Source organism: Diachasmimorpha longicaudata, chromosome 10 (assembly GCF_034640455.1).
Source record: "Diachasmimorpha longicaudata isolate KC_UGA_2023 chromosome 10, iyDiaLong2, whole genome shotgun sequence".
NCBI classification, from domain to species: Eukaryota; Metazoa; Arthropoda; class Insecta; order Hymenoptera; family Braconidae; genus Diachasmimorpha; species Diachasmimorpha longicaudata.
In genome coordinates, this window is record NC_087234.1 from 6415088 (window position 1) to 6437985 (window position 22898).

Sequence of the window (22898 nt, forward strand, 5' to 3'; positions counted from 1 at the left end):
CGTGATCTCATTTAGTCTCATAACAAGTGGATGATCCATGACTCCCTTCCTCTTTTCTCTCTCATTCCCACCAGCGGGGTACGCCTGGGTTTCACATTACCCAGGCTAATAAAAACATTGGGATGTTGAGTGTCTCATTTTTGTGAGAAAAAAGTCCAACATCTGGGAAATGAATAATTTACCATTCACTGAAAAAAATATTAAAAATAAAAATAGAGGAGTTCGAAATAAAAAAATATGTCTCGTTCTATTTCGATCGTTTGGAAATATTTCGGAGTTGAAGGGACACTGAATAAGGGTTTCTCATCAGAATCTCTGTCTTTCTCCTCTTCAACCCCAAAAATAATTCCAAGATATCCAAATACTCAAAAAATTAATGATAATTAATTTTACAATTTTATTGGTCGTTCACCACCATCAAAAAAAGTTCTCTATAATAAAAAATCACTCCCCTAGTTTGTATGAAATCTTTACTTACTTCTTTCACTTTTTTTTTGTTTTTAACAACTAGATTACATAGAATATCATTTTTTTTATCTTAATTCAATGTACACGCACCCCAACCCATACGGTCACCATGCATTCGATTAAAAACCAGAGGGGAAAAAATAAACTCAGACAGTAGAGAAAAATGAAAATAACTATTGATTTCGCAATAATCATTTTTTTCGCATCTACGAGGCGATTAACGTTGCTCTACAAACTTTTAAAAACTTTGGTCACGTTCACTAATACGAAATGATCATCGAGAAAATCAATTAAAATTTTTTCACTAATTAAAAAGTATAACCTAAATTCCCACTACATGTACAATTTTTTCTCAATTTAATTTAAATTATCTCAACGATTTTTTTTCTTCAAACAAAAAGAAAAAATAAAATTCAAATCCCGATTGTTTTCACGCCATTTCAAGCAAATTGTCTTGTGCTATTAATTAATTAAATTAATAAGAGCGACGAAAACGCCTCGAGCTAGTTTTAAATTCATCTAGACGGTATAATCACACCTAGAGTTAAAGTAAGATTATTAAATTAATTATCCATAAATTAATAGTTAAAAAAATCATTTCATTGAATTTACAATTACTCTAAAATAACAATGACATTCGCAAAAGAATAAGCAATTTAATTAAATTATTCAATTAATCTACCGTGACCCCACTTTTTTAATATTTTTTTTTCCTCTTAATTAGTAGTCTATACCTTCGTATGCAGTCTCCTTTGTCGTATTTACATTAGACAATATTACAAGACACTGAATTGTTGATTTTTTCTTCAGTATCGAAATATACGTACACACGTAAATAGTTAAAAGGGAAACGCAAAATTTATAATTCCGTTCGACTCTCCTGACTGGAGAATAATAATATATTCTCTTTATTTATTTTATTTTACGTGGAATTGAGAGAATCGGATGACAATAGGGAAGAATCTCAAGTATGAAATTACTTTTTGATTTTGCCTGTGAATTTTTTTGGCATTTTTTGCCTTCAGGAGGAATCGCACGAAAGTCTTGGGCTTTTTTTTTTATATATATTTATAATTTTTTTATGATAGTCTAAGAAATTAAGGTCGTGATCCACGAGCCGCCTCTTCCAGGGCACGAACTTTCAGCTCACGTTCCCGTTGTTGTCTGGAAAATGGATATATTGTAGCCATGGTTTAAGGAGGAGAAAAACTTCCAGTGCCATTAGCCTCAACGCCATAAATTCATCCACTTCTCTAGACCCTCATAAAAATTATGCATAGCGAACCTGATATATTCCTCGTGATGCATCAACGACGCATGAGGTGGAAATCTCTCCCTCTCCAACATGAGATGACGTTGGATTTGCTCATGATGAACTGCCATATCGGCATAGGGTCTTCCCAAAAGTTCAGCAGGATGCAATCCCAGGGATGGATCTCTGGGCATCATCCCAGGTCTCGGATAATTTGCACTGGCCGCAGCTGTTCGAGATAAAAATTCCAAAACACCTTTTTTTAATTCATTAAACTCTGAATAACATTTCACCAGCGAAACGATAAAACATGATGCGTCGATTCCACTGAAGAACAGATCATTTTCGCTGGAATGTTTTGGGAATATCTCAACATCTAGGGGAGATGGGGTTGTGTACACTAGTCCTTTTTCACAGGACAAGTCGAAGGCTACGAGAAAGGTCATGAGGAAAATTTATCTACCTCGATTAGTTGTCGAGGTAGTCGCGAAAAACTGTTCCAGAGTCCAATCGACTGGTCAGTTTCACCCCTCACTACTGATGTTTCCAATGATTGTTAGAAAATTAGGATCTTTGTTGAATAAAACCAGAAATTTTGGGGTACAACGACCTGAGGAGAAACCGTTTGTACCTCCTCACGTCATTCCCTCCGAAAATTCCTCGAGGAAATCAAGCAGAGGCTCCAGATTAGTCCAAAATTCTCCAATCACACAAATTCACCCAATTAATCAATTCACTCAATGCCATTCACTCCCCAAAAATCTTCATCATCACTTCATCGTCAACACCTCTCACGCATACGCAATTTAGAAAAGCCAAGGAAGACTTCAGAGACCAACAAAAAAAAAGGAAATTTAATGTGTAAACATCATGCTTTTTGTTTATAAAACGCGCAATGGTTAATTCGAAATATCTGAGATATCATGGGAAGGGGTTAAAACCCGCTTTGAGGACCCGAAGTCTCAACCTCTGAATAGGCTCCCAGATATTCCAACTATGCAGTCTCTGGATTGGAAAAAAAAACTGCTGAAACACGAGCGAACAGCATCTTCCCTCGGTACTCCAGTGTCCATGCACTGGGTCCTTCATTCGGCTTAAAATCCTGGGGCGACTCCCCGAGAACTCCCGCTACCGCGTGCTCAGATGTTTACACATCAGTAAAAAAAAAACACGTAATGTTCCTATATCTTTTCTGTTCTTGCTCTGTTTCTGGGAGGATTCAGACATACCAGGCAGGGTAAATCCAGCGGCCACGGCAGCCGCCTCCTGCTGTTGCGCCGCCTGTTGCTGTTGTTGTCCCGGATGTAGGTGCAAGTGGGTATGCGCGTGCGTATGCGCGTGAGTGTGAGCATGATACTCGGGTGAGATGCCAGCCATCTGAAGCCGGACCATCGGGTCGGCAGCCAGAGCCAGTCGCTCATCAAGCTGTCCATGATGATGTACCGGAACAGGATGGCCGGCCCCTCCCCCCGTTGGCCCCCCTCCGCCTCCAGTAGGTATCCCTAAACCCGTTGGTTTTTGGTTTTTTTTTTTCACTTGGTTTACCCAATTTATTCACAAACGACTCACTCACTGATTAATCTGATTTATTTTCTCGATTCAAATTATTACCAGGGAGGAAATCAAGGGCATCAGGATGTTCTGGATACAGTAGACTTCCGTTTTTTAAACCGGCAAATGGAGATTAATTTTTTCACGTCAAAAATATTTAATGCCTCAGGAGGAATAGGGTAAAACAAGATAAGGTGACTTATCTCCTTTTACTACTTCATTGCAGATTTTATTTTTCATGAAAAATTGGTCAATATTTTAATTAATCATCGGGGGGCGCCCACGCGCGCTATACGTCTAGCGGGTAGAAAGTCTTCATTCTTCTATAATCAGCCTGCTGTTGAAAAAGCGACCCTGAGGTACCCTAACAATAATGGAAGTCTACTATACCCTATTCACCAACCCCCATCGAGCCTGAACTGCCAATCGTCATGGCCTGTCCTAACCGTTTCATCTTGAAATGCTCGCGTTGTCGAACTACCCAAATATCCGGAACCCCTTCCCCCCTGATAACAAAAGAACCACCCTCATTCATCCCTCCATCCACACCCATCCATCCGCACCAAGAGAAAAGTTGAATTAAAATTGCCTCCAACATCAGGACAAATATTACCACACGATAAGTAACTATGGAGCAATAACACGAAAGTGGATTTTTCACCAAACGGTTTAGCAAAAAATTAATCTTCGTCGCGAAAAAAAAAAAAAAAACAAAAAATGCTGGAGTGATTTACGGTCTCTGGAATAATGTTCCTGGCATGTGGAATAAATTTGAAAGTGTCAGTAAACATCCCCCTGACGTGCATCAATTTTCCTGTACCAACGGAGTAAAATCTGACATTTCCTATATTTTCCCAGTTTGGATTTACAGTACTTTTTTAAAAAGTACTGTACTCCACAATTACTCATCTCGTTTGGTAATTTTTCTCCAACTTTTTTCTCTGTGCACCGTTCACACACTCCCCACTCCCCCCTTCTCCTTACCTAATCTCTCCAGCCTCTCACGATCGAGTTGACTGGGTCCAGGTGGTGCCCCATAGATACCAAACTGATGGAGTCCCTGAGGAGGTCCACTGGGTCCAGGCGCAAGTCCCGCTGCTGCATACCGCCTCTGCATCTCCATCCAGTGGGCGTCGATAGGCCCAGGCATGGCTCTGGGGCTCCCCTTCATGAGTTCCTCTTTAAGTCGATCATTGAGTTCCCTCTCCCTGAGCTCGCGTATCTCTCGCTCTCGTTTCTCCCTCTCCATGTGCTCTAGCTCCATCCTCTCTCTGGCACCAGGACCATACATATAATGGAGCATTGGATCCGGTGGTGCTGGATGCCTGGCAGGGCTGAAGGCCGCATGTGGTCTTGCATATTCAGACAATTGTCTGAGTGCTGGTGTATCGGCGTACGTGGGTCGTGCTGCGTACCTGTCGTACGGCGACACCACGGGCTCCATTGGCCCCCTAGACGGTGGCTTACAAACCTCCGGCTGCTTCTCCGGCGTCGACATCTTCCGCGCGTGTTGGGCCGCCCTGTCCCTCTCCTCTCGTTCCTTCTCCGCCTGTTTCCTCGTTCGCTCGTCCCTCTTCCTCGCTAGCTTCGATTCAGGCACTGGCTTGAACGTCAGATCTGTTCTCGTGCAGGAGTTATTCTCACCACGATTCCAGTGTCTCAGGAAAATTGCTGATTGTGACCTATGGGGATGATTATCGGTTAAGACACGTGAATGCTAATATTAATAGTCTTTCCAAAAAGGGACCTTAAGAAATCCTCGAGAAAATACTGATAACTGACCTGTGGCACTCGGAATCCTCGATCCTCGGCTCTGGTGATGGCCCCCGTGGACTGGGAGGCTCCTCTGGTTCTGGCTCCATGATTTCCTCGATCTTGGGCTCAATTGCCGGTGGGGGTGGTCCCGTTGGCTGACCGGATGGTCCCCTGTGGTGGTGATGCACCGATGACGTTGACGTCATACACGACGACACCATGGGCTTGTTCCTCTGATTGTGTTGTGAGTGAGAGGACGAGTGACTGTGTGACGAGTGTGAAGATATACTAAGCAATTTGTCGTGATGAAGAGTCGTTGCCTGATGGAGACTCGATGAGTGATGATGCGTTGCAATGAGGTTCTCTCCCTCTTCCCGAGTGGTAACACTTGAGCTGGTGCTCGAGTGATGGGCAGTCATCATCGTCGTAGATTCCTGACTTCTCTGGGGACTTGGTGGGGGTATTGCATGGGGAACTGGGGCGTAGGGGTATGGTGGAAAGCTAGGATATGTACCAACTGGTGGATATCCAGGATAGGCATGTGGATGGTAAGGATGCATTGCTGCAAATAGTGAGTGATGCATCAGAGGATGATGAGGATGGAAGCTGTGAGCCATGTGTGGACTTGGCTGTTGGCTGGGATGCATAACAGGCTGGGGAATTGACGTTGGTGGTGGTAATGTTGGTGTTGGTGATGCTGTCACCGGTTGAATCTGCGGTACACTCTGTTGTGGTGGTGGATGTTGATGTTTGGAAGGCGTTGGAGGTTTGATATTTGCATCAGGATCCTTCTTGATATTGTCGAGACTGGGTCCTGGAAAACCTGGCTGATACCCTGGCACTTTGACCTCCTTCAGACTCTGGAGGGGATCGGGCTCTGGGACAATTTCCTGTTTGATCTTGAGATTCTGGGGCTCCAGCGGTGGGGTGCATGCCAGGCTGTAGATCGCCGGTTTCTCTGGTGGCAATGGAGATGGCTGAATTGGTTGGAAGAGACCTGGCTCAGGGGGACGCTCCTGAGGATCTTGAGACTCCATACGATCTGATAATCTGTCTGGCAATCTACGATCAGGAATTCTCTCCTCGGGGAGTCTTGAATCTTGGGGTGCCAGGGTCAATCCCAGTGGTTGAGGTGAGGCTGGCATCTGGGATATTTGGGAAAGATTCTGGGGGATGTTCAGGTTCAGGGGTGGTACAGACATATTCTGGGGCAATTGTTGAACCTCTGGTGTGTGATTTGATAGATTTTGGGGAGGAAGTAAGTCTCTTGAGGGTATACTAGGAGGAATTGGTTGGGGTATACTCTGGGGAATTTGTATCGATTGCGAAAGATTTTGGGGGACATTTTGGGTGGGTACTGGTGTTGGATACTGCATGTTCAGGGGGATTTGCTGAGGGGGCTGGGGTAGAGAGACTGGTGGCAGACTCTGGGGTGTCATTAACACAGGATTATTCATCGATTGGGATAAATTTCTGGGTATATTTTGGGATAAATCACTTATACCCATTGATTGAGATGTCACAAGGGCTTGAGGTTGTTCAGGCTCACTAGGTTCCTCTTTTATCGGTGACATCTCTGGTTCACTCGGCACTGGCTCCAGCTTCAAGGGCAGTGGTAGCTTGATGCTGATGGGTGAATCCTCGGGCTCTGTCTTTACCTCTGGCATTTCATCGATAATCGGTTTTTTATCGAGCGAATGAATGACAGGAACATTTATAGGTATTGTGGGAACATTTATCGGTAGTGGAGTTGATACAGCTGTTGTCAATGGTGGTTCAACAGGCTCATCCTGCTGTTCAACTACTGGTGAACCCGATTCCTCAACTACAGCTGGTACAACTTGTTGCTCACTATTATCAATTTCGTTCTCCCTTTCAGGCTCATCCATCAGTGAATTTGAATCTGTTGTGAGAGATTCAGATGGACTGTCTGGACTACCTCTCTTGCGTTTTTGGGTCTCTTTGTCCTCGTCAGGCTCTTCTGGGGGCCTTTTCTGGCCCTTCTTTGGGGTCTCCACCTTGGTAGCAACAGTTGCTTTTTTCTTTTTATCGGGTGTCGCTTGATTCGACACTTTCTCCTGTTTTTCTTGATCTGGTGTATCTGTACCACCGTTACGACGTGGTCGCGATGGCCTTGGTGTTTCCTTGGCTTTATTACGTGTTCGCATTCTACCTGGACTGTCTGGTGATTCCGCTGGTACCGGACGAAATAGGTACGGCTGAGCGGGGGGTAATTCCCCAGTTTTTTTCAAATGCGAACGACATTCTAAGCACAAAAGGAGACGATCTTTGCCCGCTATCTGGTAGTCCTTGGAGGTAGTTGAGAAACAGTGCTGGCAGGATCTCTCAAATGCTGAGCCGTTGGTATTGGTATCCCTTGAGTCACTGTCCTCCTCGGAATTATCGTCCTCAGTGACTGAACTTACCTCACCACCAGGATTGCTATTGCTATTTGTCGTGGTTGTGTTTGAGCTTGCCGAGGCACCGACTGGCGGTGTCTCGGGCTCGTTTGTAGTCTCTTTAGCGCTCGTCGTGTTTGGGGGCGTTGATTCTTTGGGGGCTGGGGCCTCCTCCTTTGGAGTACCAGCGCGTGAATTACGGGTATTACGAATTCTACGGAGTGAGCCCTGCCGGCGACGGCGATGGGGACGATTGTTATTGGCACCTGGTGTCTTTTTCCACAGGTAATAGAACTCAACGAGCTCAGGGGTGTCTTTGTGCGGTAGTAGGTCTTTACGGATGCGCGAAAAATTCTTTCCAAATTGACGGAGTCCTTTGACGAAACGTTTCTGTTAAGGGGAAGGGGAATGTTAGGGATTCTAGAGAAATTCGGTCGATAAATGATAGTTGGAAAAAGACTAGTAGAATTTTTTAAAGTCATTGCCATGATGGAGTAAGATTTTGCATACGATGAATATTGATTATATTTAAAAGCGAATAATTTATGCAAATTTTTTCTTTCATCTTGCATTTGCTCGCAAAAACACATGGTCTTGAGAAATTTTGGTTATTAATATTTAATCATTTATAATAAATCTTCAACGTATGGGAAATTTTACATTAATAGACGACGACTTTAATAACCCGCGCTAGTGTCCCATGCAGGAGAAGCGGAAGCCCTGTGTCTATATGAAGTTTTAGAATTACCTCTTCTTCTGCAATTATTATTTATGATTTATGATACTCCTTCATTGACCCAACCGTGTACTACTCGAGTCGATAATGAAGTTTCACAGATAACAATCAGCAATTGTTGAAGAAAACATATTTCTTAAAGTTTGTAAGAACAGAAGGATCCCGTTTCTCCTTAGGGTACTTCCTCAGTCCTTTCCAGGTGAATCTATTCTCTTAATAGCTGAGGTTTATTGAAATATTAAGATATTGCTGTAATTTACACTCGTTTATGCCTTTTTAATTGTTCAAAACCTCAGTCAATGGATTTTTAATTCCGTTTTTATTACGATAAGGTGATTAGCATTTTAAAGAATTTATTTTCAGAATTCACTTCGTAGTGAAGTGGTAATACGAGATAACGTCACTTATCTTCAACCTGGCTTTCTGATAGCCCAAAAATTACAAACAATGGCCGAATTTTCATGATAACCTTTTTTATAGGGTTAAGTAAGCTTTCAAAAAAAAAATGTCTGCGATAATTGTTCCACTGCTTCTAGATTTTGAGATATTTAATGAAAACAAGGACTGGAGATGAGTTCAGCACTTGACATAAATTATTCCTCTATCATCATCAAAATGGCTTCTTAAAAATGATAGCATACGTTCCTGAGGAAGTATAAGCATAAAATTATAATATCGAAACTTACAGTCTCCTCCTCGGACCATTTTTTATCAATGCCTTTGGGTACTGGACACTTGACGAGTGCTTGAAGTGCTCTACCAGGATCATATCCAGAATCATGGAGTATATCGAGTGCATTAATTGTCGTATCGTCTCTGGATGCTGCAACGCAACCATCATCTGGTGAACCTCCATCACACATACCAGCAAAAGCTGCCATTGAGCGTGCAGCCCTCAGGTACATGACGAGATCTCCGTCTAACGACATTGCCGGTATCCATCTTAATTCCTCTCTTTCCTTAATAAATTCAGGATCTGGTTGTAGTTCAGCTGGTGGTACGCCCGGCCGGTACTCAGGCAAACGGGCCTGGCAAGAAACCAATTCCTGTACACCAGAATTTTTATGGTTTTCGAAATGGCGGTTAGCACTCATCCAAGCGGAAATTAGTATTTATTAATAGTGATATTTTTCATAATTTTTTAATGGGATTACAAACGCACAACGGGGGCTTGATTGGAGCAATCAGAGGTACTTTTCACCGTGACTGTCAACCACTAGATGCTAGTGTCTGTATTTCTACAATTTTTTAGTCGTCAACCTGTTGTTATTGGAAGATTCTGGAATTGGAGGATTTTGAATTTTAAACCACGAATTGTTATCATGAAATTTTCATGAGTACTCGATAAAATTATATTTTTATAAAGAAATAACTTTTATGGCATTAAGTGTAAATTGATTTGTCATGGGTATACATTGACAAGTCTCTTGGATATATTGCTTACTTTTCAAGATATGGAAACCCAAATTATCCAGGAAAATTCAATGATTATTTACAACGAAATCATTAATGATACTGAATCTCAGAATGTTGAGAATCCAACATCTGTTATGTAAAGTTCCAAAATTTCAGTGAGCCACGAATTACCAGTCAAAAAGGGGCGGAAAAATGTGAAGAATAGTTTGAAACATTTGTTCAATTGTTGACACCTCAATGAACGAAGCTGGAGACAATCTAAAGAGCTTTAATGACCTTAAAAAATATTCAAAAAAGCAAGGTGACAGCCAGGCACTAACACCATCTTGCTTGGATGTCCCGCCCATTTTTAAACACTCTCAAAATACAATTTATCCTCTGACCTCTGAAACCGAGTGTTTCGATAATTTCAGCTCCACTTATTCCACTTTCCATCACAATCTTCTCTATTCTCATCGCAGTACGAAAGTGCCTAGAAAATAGAAGGTATCCAAGTGGAACAGTCTCCACAAAGTAAAATGATTCTCCAAAAATTTATTTTGGTGCTTTCTCTCGTCAGAAAAAAATTATTCTAAAAAATTCGCCGTTTGAAAAATTATTGACATTTCACTTCAGTGAATGATTTTTTTTTAGAAGAAAATGTAATTGTTCAAGTATCGAATTCATGGGAATTAGTACTGCAGTGCAATATTTTCGGCATAAATCTCTCTCATAAATCTTTCCCGCCCGCCCGCTCCAAATATTCCAATCACCACCCACCCGCCCACCCAACTGGAGTAAATCCACCGGAAACAGGTCAACGATAAAAAAGCATCCAAACCATCCGAATAAAAGAATAAAATAAAGGAACCCTCTCTAATCGGTCCAACAAGCCTCAATTGTTCGGTACGGAGAAAAATCCAATGAAATTGGAGTGATTTTTTTATAAACTACAATAAAGCTACGATTTTCACCAGAATCGAGAAAATTCACAAGAAAAGGGAGCTTTTCATTACAAATAAAAACTAAAAATTTGGAAAATTCATTGAAGGATTTTTCTTGATGACGCATATGTCATGAAAATAAATGAAATTTGTCTGATAGTTTTTTGCTATTGAATTTATGCCAAACCTGGTGCGATGGACCGACCCGAATCTCCCCCTGGGTGCCGGCGGACATCTCCCCCTCCTCCGTAGCTCCGACGTCTTTCTCCAGTGTTATCGACTGGGTTGTATTCGATATCTTGTATTTATTTGTTCAATTAATTCAAATACTTTTTTTTTAACTACAAAACCCCTGAACCGATTTTAAATCGAAGGTAGAATAGTAACTCTAGCGTAAAAAAGCAGTTGATTGAAAACTCTACTTATCTTCAGGGGCACCCCAATAAATCTACCGAATGTCAAGTACACAAAAAGATCAATATACTCCAGAAGGAGAGTCTACTTGATAATAGATATGATTTTATTGGATTAGTTGGGGCCAAAATTGGTATTGCATGACCCAGAGAAGAGAAAAAGTCGTTAAATGGAAAATCTACCGGTGATTATGCTTATTTTTCATTCCTAAATCATCGGACATCTAGCAGAAATCTATCAGTAATCAACCATCAGTCATCAGTTACGTCAATCTTATATTTTTTTTTAATTAAAAAATTCTTATTAATTATCTAGATTGAATTAATGGCAGATGTAGCTGCCAGCAGGTTTTTATGATCAAAATGACTACTATTAACACGTGTAGATTTATTTTTGTAACGTAACTCCACCATAACCCCATTCATATACGAATCTACCAATAATGAATTGATGATTAAATTTATCAATTACGTCATCTGTACTGTCTGTTGTGAAAAGATGAGCACAATTGGTTGATTTATGCGTCGGAAAAGTCGTTAGACAGGATTCATGGTAGATTTTCACTTTGACATTCGATAGACTTTTTACAATACTCATGATATGATAATACGTAGAGTTACTAGACTTACTTCTAGTAGAGTTGTTATTCTACCAGCCAAATGCGAATAAAATATTTCTGAACAAAAATATATTAAAAAAGGCATTTTCAAATAATTATATAAAACAATAATACATCAGAATTTACACATGCAGACCGATTAAACGCATAACAAAGGTAAATAAATAATCGACTATTCATCGTAATATTTCATAATTAATGTGGTCATTAGTCACGGTGAAAGGCCCACAGAGAGCCCACCACATATGGAAAAATAATCTTTAAATAAACACATCTAATACGATAAAATAAATTACTCAAAAAATTACTTATTGCACGGGGATATCATCAACATCGTCAATTAATAATTAATCGAGTGGTAATGGGGCTGAGAGTGGGTACTCGAAAGAAAAAAAAAAATTCGGACGTGGGAGGAAGCAACGCCAGTCACGGGAGGTGGAAAAAGTGTGAAAAATCTACCAATAAATCAAACAATTTAATTGTCTCGTATTCATTCGTTAAACACGACAACTCAATTGGAATTTTTTTCGTCTCTGGATTGTTAATTAGTGGTAAAACTTACTCGTGAGTTACTCGTGTTGTTGGTGATGTGTTTTTAGCATTGTTTTCCAGTCTAAAACACACGCCTGGAGACACCACACACGTGATTCTGGGCTTTATTTGTCACTAGTAATGTCGTTAAATTTTGGGTAGCCGTTTATTGTAGAGTTTTGTTGGATTTATTTAGCACTATTTTTGGATTTTTGGGGATTTTGGGAGCAACAACACGCACTCAGTGGCCACAACACCCAATCGCAGCCATCTTGTACTGCGTTTTGTTTCGTTTTTCTTTTGTGGGGGTGCGTTCCTGTTCCAAATTCCCCTATTTTTCCACTGATTTTCGGTGTGGTTCGTCAGTTTCACGCGTTTCACCAGTCCAGTCTTGGTGGGGGCAAAGGAGGTATGACGACACACGACCGACGACAGATGTTGTTGGGGGGTCTTTTTTGTGGTTTTTAATTATTTTTCGGTCGGAAATCGCACGACTTTTTCGGAGGTGAATGCACGGGATAACGGAGCTTTGAAGTGAGACGAAATTATTCGCCATTTTGACGAAGTTTATGATACAGATAACATCATCGTGACTATTCGAAGGGTTCAAAGGTGAGTTTTTGAGATTTTCAAGTTTGTTTTGATTTTTGGAGAAATTTTGGGTTTTTAGTGGAGGATAGAGGGTATGGGAAAAGGTCCAGAAGGCTGATGATAACATCTTTTAGAGGTTCTGGTGGTGGGGGGAGGAAAAAGAGGATCAATCTTGAAAATGTTTTTTTTTTGCAATTTTTGTAGAGTCATTCTATGAAAAAAAATATTGACGTTTTCCCAGAAGACAAGTTTGTAAGCTATTGTAAATTAGGAAGGAATTCAATATAATTTTTTTTGCAATTCTTCTTTTTATATAAAAGTTTCAAGCAAACTAACAATTGCTGATTAATAAATTTTTATCTCCCAGAACGGAAAAAAATGTCAGATTCTCTTCGTTTCGACGGGAAAGTCGTGGTGGTAACAGGCGCGGGTGCAGGATTAGGTCGGGCTTATGCCCTCCTCTTTGCCTCCCGGGGTGCCAAGGTGGTGGTGAACGATCTCGGTGGAGGGCGTCACGGCGACGGTAGCAGTACCAAAGCAGCCGACGCAGTGGTCGCCGAGATCACCTCAGCGGGTGGCGAGGCAGCCCCCAACTATGACTCCGTTCTCGATGGCCAGAAGATTATTGAAACCGCAATCATCAACTTCGGACGCATTGATATCCTGATAAACAACGCAGGAATCCTGCGGGACAAATCCTTCGTGAAGATGACAGATCAGGACTGGGATCTCATTCATGACGTTCACGTTAAGGGCTCGATGGTGACGACCCGGGCAGCCTGGCCCCACTTCCGCAAGCAAAGGTACGGAAAGGTCATCTTCACTGCTTCCAACAGCGGATTGTATGGGAACTTTGGGCAGGCGAATTACTCAGCTGCTAAAATGGCTCTTGTGGGACTATCTAACACTCTGGGTGAGCCGAGAGTTTTTTATTTATTCAATTCTTTGTATAAATCCATTTTTATCTCATGAACATTGTCCCCCAAACATTCAGCAATCGAGGGAAACTCAGCCAACATCAAGACCAACGTCATCGTACCAACGGCTGGATCACGACTGACGGAGGACATCCTTCCCCCTGAGTTCTTCAACGAGCTCAGACCCGAGTTCATAGCGCCTGTTGTTATGTGGCTGTGCCACGAGGACTGTAATGAGACTGGAACGATAATCGAGACAGCTCTGGGCTGGGCCGGCAAGTGCCACCTCATAAGGGGCAATGGAACCGTTCTGAGGAAGAGTCTCAAGGACGCAGTGACTCCCGAGAACGTCAGAAATAACTGGGATGCCGTTCTGAATATGGAAGAAGCCAAACGCTGCGAGAGCATTGCGGAAGCCACTGGGGAACTGATGAACGTTGTCGACATATTGGGCTCCAGTAAGAGCGACGCGGGAGGAGAACAGTCTGGAGTCATCAAGTACTCCATGAAGAATCAGTATAACTTCAAACAGGCGATCCTCTACGCCTTGAGTATTGGAGCAAAGTGCAGGGATCCTATGGACTTCAGGTACATCTACGAGCATCATTCGGATTTCAGTGTCGTTCCTTGTTATTACATGATTTTTGGACCCGCGACACTTATGGAGACGGATATCGTTGAGAGAGCTTTTGAGGGAAGATCTGTCAACTTTGCGGGGATTGTCCATGGGGAACAGTACATGAAGGTTCTACAGAAGATACCGACTGAAGCTGTGGTTGAAACCAAGTGCAAGATCCTGGATGTCCTCGACAAGGGGCGAAACGCAGTGCTTTTGATCGAACACGAGTCCTTCAATGCTGAGACCGGCGACAAGCTGACAACAGGTCGCATAGCAGCAATTGCTAAAGGAGCGGGGGGTTTTGGGGGCCCGAAGCGTTCCCATCATGAAATTCCAGGTGTGGAGACACCTAAACGAACCCCAGACACTTCCTACTCCGAACAGACCAGCCCTGACCAAGCTGCTCTGTACAGATTGAGCTCTGGTGATTTTAATCCACTTCACGTGGACCCCAACATTGCAGAGATGGGGGGCTTCAAGCAGCCCATACTCCATGGACTCTGCTCCCTTGGATTCGCCACGAGACATGTCCTCAAGACCTTCGCTGGGGGCGATCCTGAGCTGTTTGAGTCCATCAGGGCGAGGTTCTCCAATCCTGTGGTGCCTGGACAAACTCTCAGGACTGACATGTGGAGGGATGGAAACAGAATTCACTTTCAGTGTTTTGTTGATAATAACACTCCAGTTATCAGCAATGCTTATATCGATCTCAAGGAAGTGAGAATCGGGAAGAAGGCCAAGCTGTGAAAATTCTTCGGTGATTTGTTTTTCTCATTACAACCAGGTATTTTATGGTTTTTGGGGCAAGGAGGGAATATTGTTGATAATGGTTTATTAATATTTATAAAGGCATTTTTCTATCGTTGAAGGTGACTATTTTTTATAAAATCACGAATCCTCAATCTGATTCCCCAAAGACTTGCAGACTTCTGCAGGTGATAGAGATCAAAACAGCAATTACATTGATGTTTATTCATTACATCATCAATTGACGGTTGGGAAACTTTGTCTCTTGAGTAGCAGGGAGTATTTATTTGAAAGGATAATGACGTCGATAGGTACATTAATCGAGGGTCAGGTTAACCCACTAATGACAGAACATAAGCAGTTAATAATTATGAGGATGGGTCGTTAATTTTATCGTCAATTTTATCATTTGGCGCGGGTGTCAACAGGTGTCTCTATTTTGCGTGAGGTAGTTCCCTACTATCGTATGTTACTCTCTCTATCGATAAGAGCATCATTAGCAGTCAATCTCAATTTATAAACTCTGAGACGATTTTGAGAACCTCCGCAGGTTTTTTCAAATGCACCCAATGGTTGCCACCCTCGATAATAGCGAATTCAGCCCTAGGAAATATTTCTCTTATCTCTGCATAATGTCTTATCTCGAAAAAATCACTTTGACTACCTCCTATGAATAATGCTGGTTTTGTAAAGGGTTTCTTCTTTAAATCAGCTATTAATTGTTCAGTCATAAAGTCGATGACATTTTTTTTCATGTCTCTCGCTATCACTGGAAAGTTATTCGCCCATGCAAACTTTCCAGGGGACACTTCCTTTATAATTCCAGTGAAACGTTCTCGAACAACTGGAGACAAGATTAAATGGCGAAGAGAAATATCTGCGTGTTTCCTTGCCTGAAATATTGCATTTTCAAAGACATGTCAAAATTATGGGGAAAATCTTGAATCTCGATGTGATTAACGATAGTTACCATACCTCATCAAGTGTCCGGAGCCCCTGGAAGTTGACCACACTCAAGTTGTTAACGTTTTCCCCCATTTTAATGAGACTCGGACTGCTTTCGACTGGATTTGCCTCGATAACAACAATTTTTTCAACTAAAGAAGGATATTTGAGAGCCGTAGATATCATAATTCCTGCTCCCAAGCTGTGTCCCATCAAAATACTCTTATTCAGATTTAAATTTTGGATGAACAGCTTGATGTCAGCTACCATAGACTCAAACGACATCTCCGGTGCCTCCGGTGATTCCCCGTGATTTCTCACATCCATTGCGATCACTGTTCGCTTCGTACGTTGATTCAGAGCTTTCGACAGTGGGGCCAGTTCTTCCTTGGAGCTTAAGAATGAGTGTAAGAAGAGCACTGGAGTTTTTTGCGGTCCCTGTAGAGGAGAATATTGAAATTTCTGGAGTATGTGAGACACCTCAAGAGTAAAACGAATTCTACTGGCTGTCAGCAAGATAGATCATAAATAACATCAACGTCAATCGCCCATTCTGTACCTCTTTAGGGGTCTCCGCGTCGTGAACGGTATATGCAAGCTTCACCGGTGATTGCTGGACAGCCCTGCTGAAATTCCTGGTGAACGTTGGTGTAATGGGTCTCCATTTAAATATATATTTAATCATTATCGACTGAACAATGCCAATTGATCCAGAACCTATCACTCCCTGAAGGTGTTGACCATTAATCTAAAGTCAAGTTATTTTTCAAGTGACGTGTCTTCGGGTAAGGCGCTCGTACTCTTCCACACTTCATCGTTATTTTCAATAACTTTACCTATCTTATCATTCTTCATAGTAAATATTATTCGAAGAATCGCACGTGAATTTGAATACGTCAAAATTGAATGAAGCGTAAATGGATAAGTCAATCCCCTCAGGATTTTTGAACGTACGGATTGAAACAGAAGAAATCAATTTTTCTCACAATTTTTTCTATAAAAAATATCTCCAACAACGTTTTCATACAGATACAATATAATTCTCGTTATTTGTTAATTCGCTAGAACTGTACCACCCCTTAATTAAGAGTTGATAAAATCCGAAGATATTTTGAGAAACTCGGCCGGTTTTTCAGCGTGCAACCAGTGGGCAGCATCCTCAATGTAAACAAATTCAGCATTGGGGAATAGTTTTTTTATTCCAGGATGATCTTCTCTCTTTATATAATCGCTTTTCCCTCCCGCGATGAATAGAGTCGGTTTTGTGAACGTTTTGCCACCTAATCGAGGGACTATCGTGGGAAATTGTGCGATGTGCGTGGAAAAATTTTCCACCAGCACTGGAAGATTTACTCGCCATCTAAAATTTCCTGGCGGATCCTCCATTACGTTCGTTATGAGGAACTGTCGAAGGGTGGGCGAGTGAATCGTTGTGGAGAGGAATTTATCTGTGTGTTGTCTTGCCTGGAATAATTTTTTTCATATTTTTAGGGTATTCTGCTTCCCATTGAACTAAAAACTTACTGATCTTCATAGCGAGTGAATCAAACGAATTTTATAGTCAGAATTTTTGTTTCTTACTATTTGCGAAGCCTTACAGGCGATCTTTTGCATAGTGAAAATCATTTGTAAATTGTATTGACTGACTAATGTACCTGAGAAAGACTCTGAAGTCCCTTGAAGTCAATGGAACTCATGGCAGCCATGATAACCGACATCTCCTGGAGACTCGGACTCGTTTTGACAGGAGACATATCAACAACGACCAATTTATCGACTAAATAGGGGTAGGTTAGTGCTGTCAGCATGACAGCAGCCCCTCCCATACTGTGTCCCATGAGAATGGTTTCCTTGATGTTGAGTTTTTCCAGTAGATGCTGAATATCCCATGCCATGTCTTGGTACGTCATCTCCGAGGTATGGGGTGACTCCCCGTGATTCCGGGCATCTATGGCAATTATTCGGCGGCTTGTCTGTTGGTTCAGGGCTTTTGATAATGAGTTCCAGTTATTTCGAGAGCCGAAGAGCCCGTGCATCACCACAACTGGAGGTTTTGCGGATTTCTGTGGGAAATAGGCGGAATGCCATAGCTTTTTAGTCACGTAATTCACAATACTTTAATTGGGGTACTTGGATATCCTTAATTAGTCATCGAACCCATTAATCTTCAAAATAAAATTGATCAATATGAATAAATAATAGACAAATAAATTAATGCATTTCAATGATGGTCATGTGACTCCAGAAAGATCACTCTGATTGGTCGAAATAGGAAATGGAAGAAGAAATAAACAAGATAATGCTCACATCTAAAAATGCATAAATCTACTTGCATTTCAACTGAAGGTCGCCAATTATTGATATCAATCCTGACCCTCAGTAATGATCCTTGATTATCAATCGATGTAATCTTGAAAGACTCATTGTTAAATGAAGCTATCGCGCATGAAATCACAGAGATAATAAATATTTTCTTACATCCTGTGAAGTCTCTTGATCATAAGTGGTGTATGCCAGCTTGACCGGGGTATTCCTTAGCGCAGTGGTGCTGATGAGCCTACGGCCCATCAGTCTGGAAGGCAGAATAATGTTTCCAGTCATCCTGCAAACGTAATAAATTTGTACGACTGCACGAGATTGAGCCACCTGAATAGTTACGCTGTTGCGCGAGGTTAGGGGATCACAATTGCGTCTGAATTGGTCTGAATGATCTTGAGGATCGTTCGTTATTCTCCCTTGAGTGCTATTGGACGAGGTCTCGGGGTCAAAAAAACGTTTGAACTTAGGGGAGTGAGATTGTTTGCCAACGAAATGACGAAGTCTGCAATTCTGCTGATGGGGGATGGAGCTGAGGAGATGGAGTCTGTCATCACTGCTGATGTACTCAGGAGAGCCGGGGTAACCTCCAATAATTCAGCATTTGACAGGCGAAATTCCTTCGAATTGAAATTATGAAATCGTTTAGATCGTCATACATCAGCTTTGCTTTGGAGGATTATCTCCGGATCCGAGGGAAATAGCTTTTTTTATGATAACCTTTTTTCTAGAACTAATCGAAAGTTCCAAAGAAGGTTATGATAACATTTTTGCTATTTCTTTTAGATTCTGTCGTATTAGTTGAAAACTGATCGATTATAAAAATTCAATTGACATGTCCTGTCGTTTATAATTTAACTGTGGGAGTTTGGGGACATTTTCGGGGCAGGTTGATGTCACGATTGCCAGCATCACTGGGAGGGAATGTGTCAAGTGCTCCAAAAATACGAAAATCTGTGCTGATGCTCAGCTAGGAGATGTCCTGCCTGGTAATACTTATGATGTCGTTGTTTTGCCTGGGGGACTTGCAGGATCTGAAGCACTCTCTCAGGTTGGAATGAAAACATTAATTGTGAAGGGGGTTAGAAGTGTTTGCCTTTATTTGGTAAAAAGAGAAATAAATTCCATGAATTTCCACAGTCAAAAGCGGTTGGAGATTTATTGAAAGCCCAGGAGCAAGCTGGAAGAATCATTGCAGCTATATGCGCAGCTCCAACAGCTCTGAAGGCCCACGGAATAGGTCTTGGAAAGAAAATCACTTCCTACCCAGGAAAGAAGGGTGAATTGGCTGGGGATTATAATTATTTGGAGGACACTGTCGTCGTCGATGGTAAAAAATATAATCATCGGTATAAATTGATCTCTATACTGCATCACTCATAACAATTCCAATTTGCTGAACAGGCAACTTGATCACCAGCAGAGGACCAGCCACAACATTCGCTTTTGCACTGACTATCGTCTCTGAATTACTGGGAAAAGAGGCTGCCCTGCCAATAGCCCAGGCGATGCTCTACACCGATTTCAAATAAAGAATAACAATGGAATAAAAAAAATCCAGTGGTCAACCGACGAAGCAGAGGATCAACACAAAATACGCGTGCAGAACTATTTCATCACTTTACTGCTGGATTTGTCAATTGTTTCCCCATAAATTGTAGTTATTTTCAACGAAATAAAATGTAGTTTTTCAGTCAACAAAATTTGTATTAAAATTATTGAACTATCAATTGAATGTCTGATTGTCCTTCATCAACATCACCGTCCAGTCAGCAACTTCTGAATCCTCTGATTATTCCTCATGATATTCGCCTTCGTCTGGAAGATTTTCTCCATCTGTCCGCCGATAGTTCCCTCGATCTCCTTGAGGCTCTCCTCCAGCGGTTTAATCGATTCCTTCATCATATTCCTCTCGACCACCAGCTGCTCCCTGAGATCACTGAACTGACTTCTCCACTCCCACAACTCCTTCTCCATAATCTCGGCATCTTCCTGTAGAAAATCCATGAGTTTCCCCAGAGGATTAGTCGTTCTCGTGAGGCTCTGAATAGTCCCCCTGAGTTTGTCCACTTCCTTGATAACGGCTTCCTTGTCCTTTCTCATCCCGGCCTCCCACTCGATCTCCACCTTGTTAGGAATTATCTCGACACTTCCTTCGTTAACGAGCTCCCTCTGAGTCTCCAGAATCTGCGCCACGAGGTATCCATGTTCCTTCGTCAGCTCCTTGTTCAGTAAATCGGAATTTCCCACGATATTCTCGTCATTCCCCGGACTCTCCACCACCACCATACCCTCCACGTCGTCCTCTCTGACATCAAAATTCTCAACAATAACGTGAACGTCGCCCATCTGCGCCAGCCCATTGGTATTTACCACGAAGTCGCTCTTTCCCTTGAGTTTTGGTGCTCCAGGACGAGCCGAGGGAGGCCTAGCACTGGGAGGACGAAGGAGATTTCGCTTCACCGCGGGAACGTCTTCAGGAGAAGTCTCCGAAGTCTTGACTGGCTGTTCTAGGCTCTCCTCAGGCTCCTGCTGGTGCTGATGACTACCTGCATGCTCGGCAGAGGCAAGCACCTGCGGAGGAATAATCGGCTCCTCCTGGGGCTTCTCCTCGTGGATCGATTCGGTGGAGTCCTTGGAGGGCTCCATCGACTGCAGCTCCTCCTCGTTCTTGAGTTCCGGTTTTTTCGGTGATGAGGAACGCTTCGTCTTCTTGGAGGGCTCCGACTCCTTCGATTTGGATTTACCCTCGAGACTCCCCTCCCGAGGCTTCTTCTTTCTCTTCTCCTCTCGCTCCCTCTTCTCCCCATCCTTGGAGTCTGTCCTCTCCGAGGGAGTTGACTTCTTCGTCGTCTTGCGCTGCTTCTCCTCGGAGCTCTCTCGCTTCGGCTTCTCCTCCCCAGCCGTCGACTTCCTCTTCTCCTCGGCCTCTCTGAACCTCCGTAGCTTTTCCTCGGAGGATGTTTTCCTCGGTTTCTCCTCCGATTTCCTCGACTTCTCCTCCGATTTCCTGGATCTCTGTTTCTCTTTTTTCTCCAGGGACTTCTTGTAGTGCTCAATCGCTTGAGAACTCGAGATCTTTTTGTCGAGGGATCTTGCTATGGCCTGGAGCAGCTCGTTCGTTCTTATCGGCTCCTGACCTGACACTATCTTCGAGGCTCGCACCGGCAGCTCCTGTCCCGTGATCAACTTCATCGCGTCGATGAGCTTCGTCAGATATCCCAGCTTCCCATCCTTGTCGGTGATGTTCGAGGAGATGAGCTCCTCGTCTGTGAAGAGACCTTTCAGGAAACCCGTCTCCTTTATCACTGCGGTTATCACGTCGTGGAGGAACCGAAATGGGGGTTTCTTGAGGAGCTTTTCCGTCAGCGGAGGCTTCTTCACGTATTTACCGAGCAAGTCCTGAGTCTTCTTTATGGAGTCTTGCAGCTTTGCCTCTTCCGACATGGCTCCAATGGTTTAAATAAACTTTTGAGGTTTGGAATGTGGGGTAGATTCCTCCAGAGTTATCTACCAGTTTTTTGTTGTGGACATTCGACGCCCGGGACCGTCGCCTTAGCAACGCTATCGCAATGCCTCCGGCGGCCGGAGTTTAGATGTCATTGGGGGAAAATCTTTGTAGGGAATTGTTTGGGATTTTCACGCAAATATATTCGTCGGTTGTACTTTATCGTACAACCCGGGGAAAAATCATACATCAATCAGTATAAAAAATCCTAGATATTCTCTCTTCGTTTTTATTTTCCAATGTCTCGAGCTAAAAGTTGAATAGCACATGAAAATAAGAAAGAAAAATCGCTCTCGTTAGATATTTTTCTTTGTCGAGAAAAATTTTATGACAAAGCCTTGTGGATGTATGGAAATGAAGGCACATCCCATTGGCGAGATGAGAATTACTTAATGATTTAGGACTCTACCGGCATCCGGTTTATCCCAGTCGGGTATTCCCGAGGAGGAAAATTCATAACTCCGCTGATTGATGACTCATTTAATTTTTCAAGCACATCCTCATCTCTCACCACAGCACAAAGCCCAATGTGACGCTCTCAGTGGACTATTTTTAGAGCGATTCTCCACGATTTTTCAAAATCTCATGTTTTTAACTCACGTAATTATTTCCGAATCAATTGACTGTGTCACGATGTTTAATCATAACTGCGATTAGATACCGCTGGACGTGAGGAAGCGCAGGCTGATTTCTCTCGAGATATTCGATAATTCGTGATTTGATAACTGAAAGAAAAATTCCGATGGCTGAAACTCCAGTATGTCATTGATAAAAAGTCCAGTGGATGGAAATAGAAATTTTCAATGGAATACAGGGAAACAAACTGTATCTATTCCTGCAATAATGAATATAAACACTTCGGAATCATAATTTTCCTGTTCAGTGAAATGTTTATCAACTGTTCGTGTCCATAGAACACTTCTAATCCAGTAACTTTGAAAACTGATAGTGGACTATCAACAATGCTTTCAAACCTACCTCCACTGAAGCCCGAATATCTCCGGTTCCAACGATCCAATTTCGATGACTCAGTACTCATTCTGAACGCAAAGGAAAGCCTTCAAAATGATATCGAAATATTTTATTTTCACTCAGCCGATCTCCAGATATCGCCCAGCAAAGCGTACGGATGAAGGGGCATCGGGGAGTGGGGACTGCAGTAAAATACCATTGGTGTGTCTCTGGGTTTTA

The 22898-nt window shown here is 42.3% G+C and overlaps 6 protein-coding genes across 16 annotated transcripts; 2 read left to right on the top strand and 4 right to left on the bottom strand.

Annotated features, from left to right (window-relative positions):
• Positions 1 to 383: 383 nt before the first annotated feature.
• LOC135166554 (arginine-glutamic acid dipeptide repeats protein-like) lies at positions 384 to 12342 on the bottom strand. Of its 7 annotated transcripts, none has more exons than XM_064128884.1 (7): positions 12096 to 12342; positions 10688 to 10780; positions 8848 to 9189; positions 5054 to 7815; positions 4256 to 4953; positions 1754 to 1976; positions 384 to 1632 (listed from the first exon to the last, which is right to left on the bottom strand). In XM_064128884.1, exons 2-7 carry the CDS (start codon positions 10733 to 10735, stop codon positions 1566 to 1568), a joined length of 4140 nt encoding a protein of 1379 aa, XP_063984954.1. In that variant the 5' UTR covers positions 10736 to 10780; positions 12096 to 12342; the 3' UTR covers positions 384 to 1565. The 7 variants fall into 7 exon arrangements, with proteins under 7 accessions (XP_063984954.1, XP_063984952.1, XP_063984953.1 ...); XM_064128882.1 differs by having other exon boundaries at positions 8848 to 9207; XM_064128883.1 differs by having other exon boundaries at positions 10688 to 10798.
• A 130-nt stretch (positions 12343 to 12472) lies between these two features.
• Positions 12473 to 15059, top strand: LOC135166560 (peroxisomal multifunctional enzyme type 2). The gene is made up of 3 exons (XM_064128906.1): positions 12473 to 12676; positions 13023 to 13568; positions 13650 to 15059. Exons 2-3 carry the CDS (start codon positions 13034 to 13036, stop codon positions 14936 to 14938), a joined length of 1824 nt encoding a protein of 607 aa, XP_063984976.1. The 5' UTR covers positions 12473 to 12676; positions 13023 to 13033; the 3' UTR covers positions 14939 to 15059.
• An 85-nt stretch (positions 15060 to 15144) lies between these two features.
• LOC135166570 (sn-1-specific diacylglycerol lipase ABHD11-like) lies at positions 15145 to 16708 on the bottom strand. The gene is made up of 2 exons (XM_064128926.1): positions 15914 to 16708; positions 15145 to 15831 (listed from the first exon to the last, which is right to left on the bottom strand). Exons 1-2 carry the CDS (start codon positions 16208 to 16210, stop codon positions 15448 to 15450), a joined length of 681 nt encoding a protein of 226 aa, XP_063984996.1. The 5' UTR covers positions 16211 to 16708; the 3' UTR covers positions 15145 to 15447.
• A 147-nt stretch (positions 16709 to 16855) lies between these two features.
• Positions 16856 to 22827, bottom strand: LOC135166569 (sn-1-specific diacylglycerol lipase ABHD11-like). Of its 5 annotated transcripts, XM_064128921.1 has the most exons (5): positions 22686 to 22827; positions 22308 to 22432; positions 18362 to 18485; positions 17539 to 17946; positions 16856 to 17347 (listed from the first exon to the last, which is right to left on the bottom strand). In XM_064128921.1, exons 3-5 carry the CDS (start codon positions 18482 to 18484, stop codon positions 16967 to 16969), a joined length of 912 nt encoding a protein of 303 aa, XP_063984991.1. In that variant the 5' UTR covers position 18485; positions 22308 to 22432; positions 22686 to 22827; the 3' UTR covers positions 16856 to 16966. The 5 variants fall into 5 exon arrangements, with proteins under 5 accessions (XP_063984991.1, XP_063984994.1, XP_063984993.1 ...); XM_064128924.1 differs by lacking the exon at positions 22686 to 22827 and having other exon boundaries at positions 22308 to 22556; XM_064128923.1 differs by lacking the exons at positions 22308 to 22432; positions 22686 to 22827 and adding an exon at positions 22117 to 22301.
• LOC135166571 (protein dj-1beta) lies at positions 18590 to 19902 on the top strand. Its single transcript, XM_064128927.1, has 4 exons — positions 18590 to 18781; positions 19089 to 19250; positions 19340 to 19529; positions 19604 to 19902. The coding sequence occupies exons 1-4, from the start codon at positions 18590 to 18592 to the stop codon at positions 19729 to 19731; spliced, it is 672 nt and encodes a 223-aa protein (XP_063984997.1). The 3' UTR covers positions 19732 to 19902.
• On the bottom strand, positions 19277 to 22110 carry LOC135166565 (TRAF3-interacting protein 1). The gene has a single exon (XM_064128913.1). It carries the CDS (start codon positions 21644 to 21646, stop codon positions 19958 to 19960), a length of 1689 nt encoding a protein of 562 aa, XP_063984983.1. The 5' UTR covers positions 21647 to 22110; the 3' UTR covers positions 19277 to 19957.
• Positions 22828 to 22898: the final 71 nt, after the last annotated feature.